This window comes from Tachypleus tridentatus, chromosome 9 (genome assembly GCF_004210375.1).
Source record: "Tachypleus tridentatus isolate NWPU-2018 chromosome 9, ASM421037v1, whole genome shotgun sequence".
NCBI lineage: Eukaryota > Metazoa > Arthropoda > Merostomata > Xiphosura > Limulidae > Tachypleus > Tachypleus tridentatus.
In genome coordinates, this window is record NC_134833.1 from 74,008,451 (window position 1) to 74,022,096 (window position 13,646).

The window sequence follows — 13,646 nt, forward strand, 5'->3', positions numbered from 1 at the left end:
AGACTATGAACATTCATGCACTATCATATGATTAGATTTCCTCATTCATATACTCTTCAAAACAAGAAACGCAAAAGGGATATTTTTTATTTTATTTTAAAGAGAAATATATGTAATAACGTTACAAGCTCAGAGTATGTGATGTTACACGTGTTAAGGCACTGATTGTCAGACCAAAATTACAATAAAAGTTGTGCACTTTGAAAACGGAGGAAAACATCGGATTTTTCGCCAAAACGCATTCGTGTCCAATAAATTTGTTTGAGAGATCTGCATGTTCTGCAAGTGCAACATGTGCAAAATCCCTATAAAAGTGACGGGTTCTCGGTTTCCATAGCTCAGTGTTAAGCCACCGACACACAATACAGTTACGCCAAGACTGACTGAAGCACAACGCAACAGCGCCATTGGCAGCTTGGAAGCAGGCGAATCTCAATCAGATGTTGCCAGAGCTGTAAATGTCCACCCAAGCACCATCACAAGGCTATGAAATCGTCACCAACAATATGGATCAACTCGTGACCGTCCACGATCTGGCAGACCTCGTGTGACCACGTCCGCAGGAGATCGCTACATCCGGTTACGTCACCTTCGGGATAGGCCCACCACTGCGACATCTACTGCCTCAACCATACCAGGGCTGCGTAGGATTTCCGATCAGACCGTACGCAACCGTCTACGAGATGCAGGAATCCGACCTCGACGTCCAGTCAGAGGCATCATCTTCACCCAGCAACATCGTCAAGCACGGTTGCAGTGGACTCGGGCACATCGGGTATGGCCTCATCGACGATAAAGGCATGTTCGGTTTAGCGATGAATCACGTTTTATGCTTCTTAGGCAGGATGGAAGGACCCGTGTTTACCGTCGCCGAGGTGAACGTTTTGCAGCAAACTGTGTGCAGGAAGTTGACAGATTTGGTGGTGGCAGCGTCATGATGTTGGCTGCCATCGCCTACAATGCCATAACAGACCTTTTGCACATTCGAGGGAATCTTACGGCTCAACGATACGTCGACGAGATTCTTAGGCCCCATGTGCAACCCATCATGGTGAACGTCAACGACGTTTTTCAACATGACAACGCCCGTTCTCATACAGCCCGACTCACCACTGTCTTCTTGAGACACCACAACATCAACGTTTTTCCCTGGCCCTCCAGATCACCAGATTTAAACCCCATCGAACATCTTTGGGACGAGTTGGACCGACGTCTGCGACGGCGACAACCTCAACCGCAGACTCTACCTCAGCTTGCAGCAGCTTTGCAGGCTGAGTGGACAGCCATTCCACAGGATGTGATTCGTCATCTCATCGCTTCCATGGGCAGGAGATGCCAAGCAGTTATTGATGCTCACGGGGGGCATACTCGTTATTGACGTTGAGTTACGTTAAACTTCAACTAGTGAGCGTGGACTTCGCCTTTGCAGACTTTGGATGTTCAGCAGTGAATGTGCAAAGTTTCACACATGTCATACAGAACTACCCGGAATAAACTTGTTAACAATTTGTCTAAATTTTGCCTTTTGCGTTTCTTTTTTTGAATAGTATATTTTCTTTTTTATCAACATAGTCGATAATTTCAAGGTGTGGAAAATGTTAGGGAACTTTAAAATTGTGAGCCTCGTAAACTTCAAATCATTATCTTATTACCAGTTTAAGCTTCATAGCATTGTCTTTTCAAGATAGTAGATTATCTGGTGTAAAATCGGCCTTCATTTTTCCACATAAAGCATTGCTTGGAGTGGCTTGTGGAGCCATTTATTGTTCTAAATCTAAACGCTCAACTACTCAAGTTTTTGTACTTTCACGGACAGTGATGGTGTTTTTCTTAAATATCGCGTTCCTCGGCTCGCTTAACAATCACGTTCTACGAGTATTCTTTCTCAAAAAGGCTCTAATATTTTCCCCTAATCACATCTGTATCGGTAATGTCAGTGCATTATCCAATAATTATGTATTTACGTGAACCAAACGTAATAAATGCTAAATGTGTTGACAATAAGTGGTTACGTATTATAATTTATCTCGGATGAGTCTCCGATTGTATGTTAGGTATACTAGGTATTAAGATTTCAAATAGTCGGAAATTTTAATATGTATCAAATTTATGTTATTTACTAACAAGTTTGATACACACAATTTTTAACAGAAATATATTTTAATATACAAACAAAAACAATACAATTTGTAATAACGGTTATTACTAATAGTTATTACAAATGATGGTTAAAATACGAGAGTTTTACAAACTTACAAACAATACTGAGATTTAGAACTGAATATTTTATCGATATTCAAAGAGAGCAAATTATTTGTTGAAACACTTGCTGACGTCTGGCTACGCTCAAAGCACCCGTAATATTTCACTGGCGACAATATCTAATGTCATCGAAGAACTACTAACATCGGAAGTAATTCACTGAAGTTCAATGGTTTGTAATGTTCAAAATCTATATACGTTCATGGTCAAATTTTGTAGTTTTTCGATTAATAATCGTTAATCACAATTATAGCTTCCGAGACTTATAGCACACTGACTGTAATTGACCAATAACTATAACTGTCTCTCCGCAAGCGACTTTTGTACGAATCACATGAGTTTTTTTTAAAGTTTTGACAATATTTAAAAACGAGCTGGCGTTTTCGTAAAATAAATATTGTTGGTGCTTAAAAGAATATTCTACAAATTTAGAGAAAAGGCGGGAATTACACACTACATAGCCAACAATATACGTTAAATGTAAAAAGGAAACCATTCCGAAACAAACGTAGGTATTAAAATAACCGTGTGTATAACGGTAAATACGTTACAAAGACTATCTGTGGGTCATGTCTGGTTCTGTGATAATTATTTATAATTCTTTATTAAAATTATTGACATATGTACACTTTATTTACTGAGATATTGTATAGAGAGTGAATCACGAATGTTCCCCGTGGGTCAATGGTAAGTTTACAGACTTATTCCACAAATATCTGGTGTTCGGTTACTCAGGGTAAACAAAGTACAAATAGACAATCACAGCTATTTTTAAACATTTAGGTTGCTCCTAGAACAAGCTGGCATCCCAAAATAATAAATTTTTACTTTTTACGTAACAATTTTCTTTCTAAAATCATTTCTCTTAAATGATAGTTCCACGAATACGGGAGAAGAAAATGAAAACCGGGTTTTATCTCGTTTTGCAACAGAAAAAGAAATCCAGCATTTTAAAGCATCTGAAACATTATACGCTTTGTTTTAGGAAATGCGCTTATTTTAAGAGCTGAACTAAGTTTAGAGATGGTAGTTGCTTGTCTAAGTACTCCGACTTTGATGAGTCATTGTCAAATATAATATATAGTTTTGTTTTCTAGATTTGCTGAGTATCCAGTTGTTTTTAATCATCTTTGTAGTGATTTGTTTCTTGGTTTTAAACAAAGAAATTATACATTTTTTTATTCTGAGCTTTTAAATAAAAAGTTTATGTAGATGAAGGATATGATACTTAAAATAAAGAAAGCAAAATGAAAGCACTGAGAATATTTAGTATTTAAAGCAAAGTAAGTGTCCGGTTAAAAATACACGGTCGTGTATCTATAATTTTGAATCTGTTTTCTATATGTTTCTACATTTATTGATCAACCAGCACCAAACTCAACACAGTGATACAGGATAACATGAAGAAGGCCATGAGAGGGGAAACCAATCTTATTTTATATTGATAGAATTCATTAAAATAGTACGTATGTCTTTCTTTTCAGTATTGGTGTCTTTTAATGTTTATTATGTTAAAAACAACAACAAATAGAAGCACAATTTCTCATTACTTTGTTACAAACGAGTTTTTATTTCACCCGTCAAACGGACGGGTATTCCAACTAGTTTGCAGTATTAACTGAGTCTTGACTGTTTGTACTGTTTTAGCTGAAACGCAAGCTTTAGAGAAAAGACAGCGATATTTTTTCTTTATAAATTTGTAAGATAAGTTTCAGATTAATTGTAGGCTGAGAATAATGTTAAGTTTCTAAAATTGCTCCATTTAAATCGTTTGTACACATTATCGTTCCAGGATTTATCTTTTGCTAGATTATTTCCATGCTTGGTAGACCTTCTAGGAGACAAAGCGTTACTTTAGAAAGTATTGAATAAGTAGAAGAAATTATAACCGACATTTTTACTTAAAAATTACCAAATTTAAACATCGTTAATATAAAACATCATATATTTGTTCGAAGTATATTCAGGTCTATAGATATGAAGACCTTTATACCTCTATGTATATAGCTATTTATAAACTATAGTGTACCCTGGTAAGTTTACGTACTTCCAACTACAAATTTCGGAATTTTACAGGCGAAGCTCAGATAATTTATTGTGAGGCTTTGAACTAAAACAGACATAAATAGTAATATATGTATTGTGTGTGGAAATATTCTTTATTTACACATTAATCCCATATTTATGTAGGATTTTCAAAAATGTGCAGCATAGATTATTGTTTCAGTACAAGTTGTAGTAATTATTTAATGTCATGCTTCATTATTATGTGGAACGATTTCGCAATGAAATATAGGCCTTATAAATTAAGTGATAAGTACCTTATCACTTAGATCTGAATGTAATTGTAATCGATATTGTAACTGAGTTTTGAAAAGTACCGCTAAGATAAATACAGATTCTATTAATATTTCATGGTTTTAAACCTATAATTTTTACATTTACGATAAGCGGAATTACTAATAGAATTGGCCCGGCATGGCCAAGCGCGTAAGGCGTGCGACTCGTAATCTGATGGTCGCAGGTTCGCATCCCCGTCGCGCCAAACATGCTCGCCCTTTCAGCCGTGGTGGCGTTAGAATGTGACTGTCAATCCCACTATTCCTTGGTAAAAGAGTAGTCCAAGAGTTGGCGGTGGGTGGTGATGACTAGCTGCCTTCCCTCTAGTCTTACACTGCTAAATTAGGGACGGCTAGCACAGATAGCCCTCGAGTAGCTTTGTGCGAAATTCCAAAACAAACAAACAAACTAATAGAATTAATACACTTCAAGGTACCTGACATAACAAAAAATAAGTTAGGGGATAAATAACTTTAGCTATATTACAGTTTTCCAAACGGTCAGTTTGTGAGATTGATAAATAATTTCGGCGATTTTCACTCTGTGAATAGTTTGGTCGATACATTTGCATTGACTGAAGCATTCTCTGACTGAAATAGTTGCGAGAATATAACAAATGCTAATCTTAGTCCTTAGGATCCTAGTCGCCACCAATTTGCTGCTTGATAAGGAACTACTTCCGGGGTTTTAAAATTTAGTTTGATTTCATCAACTTCGAAAGTTGGATCTTTAATAATATGCCTGAAATATATGATTTTCTTAGTCTGTGAGTGGTTTAATTGATGGATATCTGTGAACCGAGATACTCGAGACTGTTCTATGTTATAAATTATTGTTATTTCATCACTTAATTGATTGTGATGGTAAGGTGTCGAAGACTATATTAATTAAATTCTCAATTACTACTCAATTATTAGTGATGTTAAGATGTTTCTTAAGACTATATTAATTAAATTCTCAATTACTACTCAATTATTAGTGACGTTAAGATGTTTCTTATATGTTATTTTGTACAAAATTTCAACTTTATCGTAAGTTCTATTTTAAAAGTTATTCAATACTTATACCTTCCTGAGAAAAATAATGGAAACAAATAAAACTAAAACTTTTAGTTTACAATAAAAAAAATAAACTTTTGAGTCAGCGATAACCTTCTTACAACTTATTTTAAATTTTACCCAATAGCAATAAATACATTTTTGTTATATCAGGATGTTGCATATGAAATGTTGGATTTTAAAGAAAAATATAAAACAAGTACATCTTTTTCATTGTTTAACTTATTAAATTAAAATAAGCTTCTTTAGGCCACTTCCTCCGATGAGTTGTAAGTTTATTAATACCATCTTTAAAGAATTAGACATCCTTTGATGCAATAAAGTATTCGACGTCACTTTCAATTGACTTATGATTTTCAAACTTTTTTTTTTTCCTTTAAGAAATGTCCAAATGTTTAAAGAAGTGATAATCTGTAGGGAAAAGATCTGGTGAATATGGTGGATGATGTAAAGTTTCATACTGAAGTTAGTTTAGTTTTCGTTTTGGACAGTAACACGTAAGACATCAAGTAACATTGTCATGAAGCAGTATGGATCCACTGAGGTTAACTATTGCTGGATGATTTCGTGACAACTTTTGATGCATAATTTCAAGTTCACAACAATATTTCTCTGCTTTAACTGTTTCTCTGGGTTTAAGAAAGAATAATGGATCACACCTGCTGACGACCACCAAACGTTTATTATCATAAGCTTCTTAAGGTGAAGAGCTGGTTTTGTATGTGTTTGGTGCTTCATCATTGTCAAGCCACTATTTGGATCGTAGTTGATTGCCGTAAAGAACCCATTTTTCGTCATAGGTAACAATTCTACGGAGAAACGTGTCGTTTTTGTTGCGAGTAAGGAGTGAGGAACAAATTTCAACATGTTTTGTTTGATGGTTTTCGTGAGGTACCCATTTATCGCAGTTTTTCACTATACCAATTGGTCCAACACGTTGAGAAACTGTTGAATAATAAACATCAAGTTTGGCGGGTATCTGATTCAACTAAGGCCTTCAGTTCTCCCTCATTAATGACAGTCTGAGGGCAGCACCGAGGCTCATTTTCAAGGCTTGTGTCACCAGAGCGAAATCTCCTAAACGAACGGTGTGCTGTGCGCTCATTATTACATTCCTAAATACATGATCGATATTACGAGTTGCTGTCGCCGCATTGTGACCAAGTTTGTACTCGTACAATAAAATTATACGAATATCAATCTTACCAATGATGACAAAAATTAATATAAATATATAAATTAGTTTCTGAAATAAGGAAAATAAAGTGAGCTTGAAATGAGCCAGACAATATATTATATTATTCTAAAAACTTACGATAATGTTTTTCTTTCAGCCACTAAAAATCAAGTTTAAAATTTGCACATGAAAATTGTTACGCAGTTATTTTATTTCTGTAGTAAAATTTCCAATTCACTAAAATGTTAAGCATAAAACAGTACAGTATATGGATTTCAATGTGTGGTACAAGAGGGTATGAATTTTTTATAAAATTCAGTTGAACAGGATTTAGAAACTAGTGTATTCATACGATATATGACTCTCGTTAAGTATGTGTACAAATATGACTATTTATTGAAGAATAGGGAAATCATAATCATTTGGAAAATATGCTTTTTTTCATGCCAAAATAGTAATGTAGAGAAAATGTTCACCTGAGCTGACAATAAAAGAATTGTGGAATGTCAGATAAAATAAAAAACTCGGATTAAGAGTTGAGTGCCTTAACAACCTGGTCATGCCGGGCCCTTCAATATGGACCACAATAGTTTTGTAGGCTTGACCACACACTAACATGGATTAAAGAAAAAAGCCGTTTACTACATGAGGCACTTCTATATTGTTGTAATGTGCTTTCTGTTTATTTTCTGTTTCCACTTGGAATTGGACTGATTTAAAGAAACTATTTGTAACATAGGATGTTCAAAGATTAAATTAGATAATTTGGACAAAATCAATAAAAATCTAAGTCTATGTAAGAAATAATTAATGTAGACAATATACATAGAATAATTTACTTTACATACTTATTTGTTACAAATGACCAATGTCTAGAAATATGTAATGGTGGATCAAATTTAAAGTATATACACGTAGACATTTCTTTAAGTATTGTATATCCATTATTTATAACTTCAAAATGTACACCATGAAACAGGAAATTTACAAGTTAAATAAGGCACAATATCAAACTACACTTAGGTCTTACATGAATGCATGATTATTTTCTACAAAATTAAAAAAAAACATCATAGAAAGAAAACAGAATAATTGAAAACTGCTTATCAGTAGAGAAAGACTTTTCTAAACCAAATCAGAGACTTTTCATTAAAAGTACAATAACATAGATGACTGAAAAATGAAGACTTCTTCCAAACATACATAATCATCCAGTAAGTGATATACTACAGTGGAGATTGGGAAAAACAGTTCTACACTAAATTTCATGCATATATGATCAATTATTCAAATAAGGCCACAATAAATGAGCACATCTATACAACTATTATGTGACATTCTGCATCCTCTCTCATTCACAGTCTGTCATATTGTGGTATATTATGAACATTTGAATTAGTGCAAGCAGTCTTTTTTTAAATATAAATTCTGAGTTAGAGTGCTGAACTAAAAATATTTAAATGAAATATCTACTTCTGAGTTATTACAGTACAAAAACGTAATTTCATGATCTTTCTGACAATATATTTTTCTATATTTATGGATATAGTAATAACATTATAAATTTTAGTTATCCTTTCTTCCTTCCTTCATTTGTTATAGTGCAAAACTACACAATGAGCAACCTGCAATCTGCCCACCATAGGGAATTGAACCCTGGATTTTTGTACTGCAAGACTATAAAAGCTTACCTTTGACCTACTGGGGGACATGGGTATTGATCTATTCACAAACAATATTAAATATTGAACTTGAATACAGACTGATAAATATATCATTACAAATGTAATGTAAGTTTTAATATTAAACTTTTTTATTCATGAAAAGTTGGGAATATTTAAATTGATGGCATTTTCAGTTATCAAATAGTTAATGTATTAACATCCTGATTATTCCAATTTTGAAATTACTCAGAAATAATCTGTCATACTTGTGTTGTTTTTTATCTCAGCATCCAAGTTTATACTCTAAGAATATTTGAATTACAGGGAAAAAAAGTAAAAAAACTTAATGATACTAAGATCATTATCAATAAATTTATAAAAATGAAAACAGTAAAATTAAATTTTTAAATAATGATTCTGTGAAACAGTTTGTTAAGAGAAAACTGGTGGATCGTCTAGCTAGTTTTATTTTACTGGCAGCAAGCCAAGCAACCAAATATCAGTGGCATGGCACAAGATTACATTAGTTTTTCTAAGAATTTAAGAGTGGAAGTTAAACAATGGACATGATGAATTCATTCATTGTTAGTCAAATTCAGCTACATATCATATATTTTCTGTCTTAGGTGTTTTTAACATTATTTTAATACTACATGTGAATCACAAAGACTAAAGTATATTAAGATGGTTTAGATTTATTAAATGCTAGAAAAATAGTTTAATATGCAAAAGTTCTGTAAACATTCATTATTCAACAATTTTTATACAATTATTGATAAATTTTCACATACTGACATGTGTAATTAATATAATGAAATAAAATTTTAAATTCATAAGTTATTATAAAATCAGCATAAGTAATGTTGACAGCAGAAAGATAAATCATATTAATATTTCATGTAAAAGTTTCACAGTGCTTTGAATTCTATAAAAATTGGCCTCAGTACAATTAGCCAATTGTATAGCTTTGTACTTAACAACAAACAAAGATTTCATCTCAGAGATGTTGAGAAAACCCACTTGTAGAGAAATATATATGTAACAATGGCTCGTTTGGGTTGAGAAAATATTTTACATAGAGGAGCGAACAATGTTTCGACATTCTACAGTCATCGTCAGGTTCACAAAGAAAGAAAGAGGTAACTGACCGGAAGCTGACCACATGTTTGAAAGGAGTTGTGTAACTGAGTGTCGAAATGTAGAGGGCAGTGTTAGATGTTTGAATATATAATTTTATATTATTTATTTTATTATTTTTAATATAGGTAGAAAAGTGTTCCTTTGTATTGCTTTATTTTGGGTTTAAGTTGTTGTATAAGTAAGGCTTCCTTAATTTTGCATTTGTTTATGTTTGTTTCTTCACTTAATATTTGAGTATTTTCTATGGTTATGTTGTGTTTTTTAGACTTGCAATGTTCGAAAACGTGTGAAGGTGACTTTATGTTCTTTGAATCTGGTTTCCATTTTTTTACTTGTTTCTCCAATATAGAGTTGTGGCAGTTAACACATTTTATTTTATAAATAATGTTGGTGTGGTGTTTGTCAGTGTAGTTTTTACATAGTACAGACCTCAGTTTTGTGCCTGGTTTTTAAATAAATTTGGTATTAACTGGAATATAATATTTTGCTGCTAGTTTTTGCCAGATGTTGGTTATTTTTCTGCTGATGTTGGGAATTTATAGTAGACAGCAGTATATGGTTTCGATTTTTTGATTCGTGAGATATATTTACTTTTGTTGGTAGATTTTGCTTTCTGTCTTGGTGTGTGTGTCTTCAGTTTGTGGAGGAAACTTATTGATGTTGATGAAGTATTGTTTTATTTTGTCTACTTCATGGTTAATTTTATCTGGTGAGCATAGAGTTATGGCTGTGTTTATTTGGTTTTTTAGTATGTTGAGTTTTTGTTTTGTTTCATTTGCTGAGTCCCAAGGAATGTATAGTCCAGTACGGGTGATATTTCGGTGGATTTCCGTTTTAAATTGTGTATTGGTTATTGTAATTTTGAGGTTAAGAAATGATATTTGATTGCTTTCTTTCTGTTCACATGTGAAGTTAACGTTGGGATGTATAGAATTAATGTGATTTAAAAAAATTAAGTGTGTCTTCTGTAGATCTGAATCCTGCAACTGTGTCATCTACATATTTGTATCAGTATAGTGATGGATGTAATGCTGTGTTAATTGCTTGTGTTTACACTTGTGTCATAAAATATTGGCTGGAACTGGTGATACTGGATTGCTCATGCTTAGGCCATTTGTTTGTATATAGTTGTGGTTGTTGAACATGAAGTTTGTTTTCATCATGGTGAATTCTATGAGGGTTGCTAATTGGGTGCTCGGAATGTCTATAGATGGGTTAGGGTCTCGGATATAGAGTTCTAAGGCTATCTTGCAGGCTTCAGTGGTTGGAACTTCTATAAAGAGGGATATAACATCGAAACTGGCCATTAAAGCTTTATGATTAAGTTGATTTAGATTAGACTTGAAATTAAAAGAGTCTTTGATGAAACCACATACTGCTGCATACCATATATTCCCAACATCAGCAGAAAAATAACCAACATTTGGCAAAAACTAGCAATAAAATATGCTATTCCAGTTAATACCACATTTATTCAAAAACCAGGCACAAAACTGAGGTCTATACTATGTAAAAACTACACTGACAAACACCACACCAACATTATTTATAAAATAAAATGTGATAACTACCACGACTTCTATATTGGAAAAATAAGTAGAAAAATGGAAACCAGATTCAAAGAACATAAAAAGTCACCTTCACACGTTTTCGAACACTGCAATTCTAATAAACACAACATAACCATAGAAAACACTCAAATATTAAATAAAGAAACAAACATAAACAAATTCAAAATTAAGAAAGCCTTACTTATACAACAACTTAAACCCAAAATAGAGCAATACAAATATTTTACCTATATAATATACCTATATTAAAAATAATAAAATAAATAATATGAAATTATATATTCAAACATCTAACACTGCCCTCTACATTCTGACACTCAGTTACACAACCCCTTTCAAACATGTGGTCAGCTTCTGGTCAGTTACCTCTTTCTTTCTTTGTGAACCTAACGATGACCGAAGAACGTCGAAATGTTGTTCGCTCCTCTACGTAAAATATTTTCTCAACCAAAACGAGCCATTTTTACATATATATTTCATCTCAGTGTTTTAAAAATATTGTATAGAATATTTTCAAATGAGGAAACACCTAAAAAAATTAAATTGGAAGTTATAAATAAAGAAGAAACAAATTACAGTATATCTTTCAAGCACAAAATTTCATAACCTTAATTATTGATACACTGGCAAAATTGGGCTTAGCAATGTCTTCCAGTCTCATATATGAAAGTTAATACCTAAATCACTTGCATTTTCATTCACAATAATAGCTTCATTTTTAACTCATTTAATCTTCAAGTAATTAAATAAATAGATAAACATTGTTAGTCAAAAATCTACTTCCACTTAAAACATTTTATGACTTAAATATTTACAGTTTACTGCTAGTTACAATTTTAAAAACATTATTTGCAAAATTACCATTCATTCAATCAATACCTATATAAATAATTATGTAACAGTTAAATAGTCACATGATAGTACTTGACAGTTTATAAAGTTTCAGTCATGGAATGTTACTTCAAGTATGTACAGTGATTTGCCTGAGTGAAGAGAATAAGCACTATATTACAGACTCTGCAATTCCTTCATCATCTGCAAGGAAAGATATATGCAGCAATTATTGCTATTGGAACAAATAAAAAAGCTCTATTTCATAAAACAGTTGTAAAAGGACTAACTTCTTGTTCAAATAATGTTAACTAATGTAGTATTTAATTCAAGATTAATACAAATTACAAAAACATAAAAACAAAATGCTGTCATAATGTTAAATGTTGATAGCTCCTACTAATGTCAGTAATATGAGCAGTCTGAAATAGTCTTATGACCTTTTTCTGGGATTTTAATGAATGTAAAAAGTAAAAGTTTGACATCCTTATATCTGCACATTTTAATTTTATTTAATATAAAGAAATAATGTTTTTTTTACACTGCAATATACAATACTCGTTTGACTTCCCACAGAAAAAAGAAGACCAAATTAATCACATTGTTACTGAAGAAATATTTGTCAATGATCGACTATATGTTAGACTGATGAGATGCATTTAGTTCTCAATTTAGGAATACGAGTAATATGTACATACAATGAAAAATGTTTAGGATTAGGTGATGGTTTAGTATTTTGTTTCTATTTTTAAAATGTAGTTTACTATAAATTTCTTGTAAGTGAAATTGCAATAAAATTAGGCTTACATAATTTGTTAATAACCCAATTTTGCATCTATTTTGTTGATGAGTCAAATGTATTCACAGACAAAAAAATAGTATCATAGATTGAGCATGATATGAATATATGGTAATCATACTGATATACAAGTATTTATGATTAGATTGTATAACAATCATTGCCTTGGTTATGTGATCATCTAAGTCTAACTGATAATTAGTTACTATTTCATTAGTAGTATTTAGAACTAATTTGTATTTATAATAATATCGGTAACTGATAAGTAAATATACAAGGAAGTTTCACATAAAATGAATATATATTCCCAAGGATAACATGTTATAACAGACAAAAGTAAAAGAGGGGAAAAAAATTTAAAGATTATATAAGTTATTACTGCAAAATATATTTACAACAGAAGATTTTAACACAAAAGAAAAATATAAGCAATGGATAGTTTATAACTTCAAGAACAATAGTAAACAATAAAGCAGAGAAGGTAAAATACAGTTTAAATACGATTTACAACTTTTGTTGTTTCAAGTGTAGAGGACAAAAGACAAAAACAACTGAATTCATAATTCTGAAATAAAACTTCTGAAACTTAAAATATAAAAAGATGAGATAGAGCAGCATTATAAGAATAAGACTAAAGCACACTTTAATACTTTGTGCAAGGAAAATGGATTACTTGCATCTCAATAAAATTTAAAAAAAAACAGTTTATCTGATAAAGAAAAAATAAACTGAAGCTAACAAAGTTACTCAAAGTAATAAAAGGTTAATATGTTATTGGAAAAAAAAAAACCAAAAAATATTTAT

At 32.0% G+C, this 13,646-nt stretch overlaps 1 protein-coding gene across 10 annotated transcripts in view; it reads right to left on the reverse strand.

Moving 5' to 3' along the window:
* LOC143225504 (tyrosine-protein phosphatase 10D-like) overlaps positions 1–13,646 on the reverse strand; it is a 165,025-nt gene that overhangs the window by 19,797 nt on the left and 131,582 nt on the right. For 2 of the 10 annotated variants that reach the window (XR_013013887.1, XM_076455074.1), the window contains one exon: positions 11,616–12,247. The exons of the other annotated variants lie outside the window; for them this stretch is intronic. Coding sequence is in view for 1 of the 2 variants with exons in the window: in XM_076455074.1 (XP_076311189.1) it covers positions 12,216–12,247 (32 nt within the window). In the remaining variant the exon portion in view is untranslated. Of the gene's footprint in view, positions 1–11,615; positions 12,248–13,646 lie in introns of those variants that run through there. 10 annotated transcript variants of the gene reach the window in all.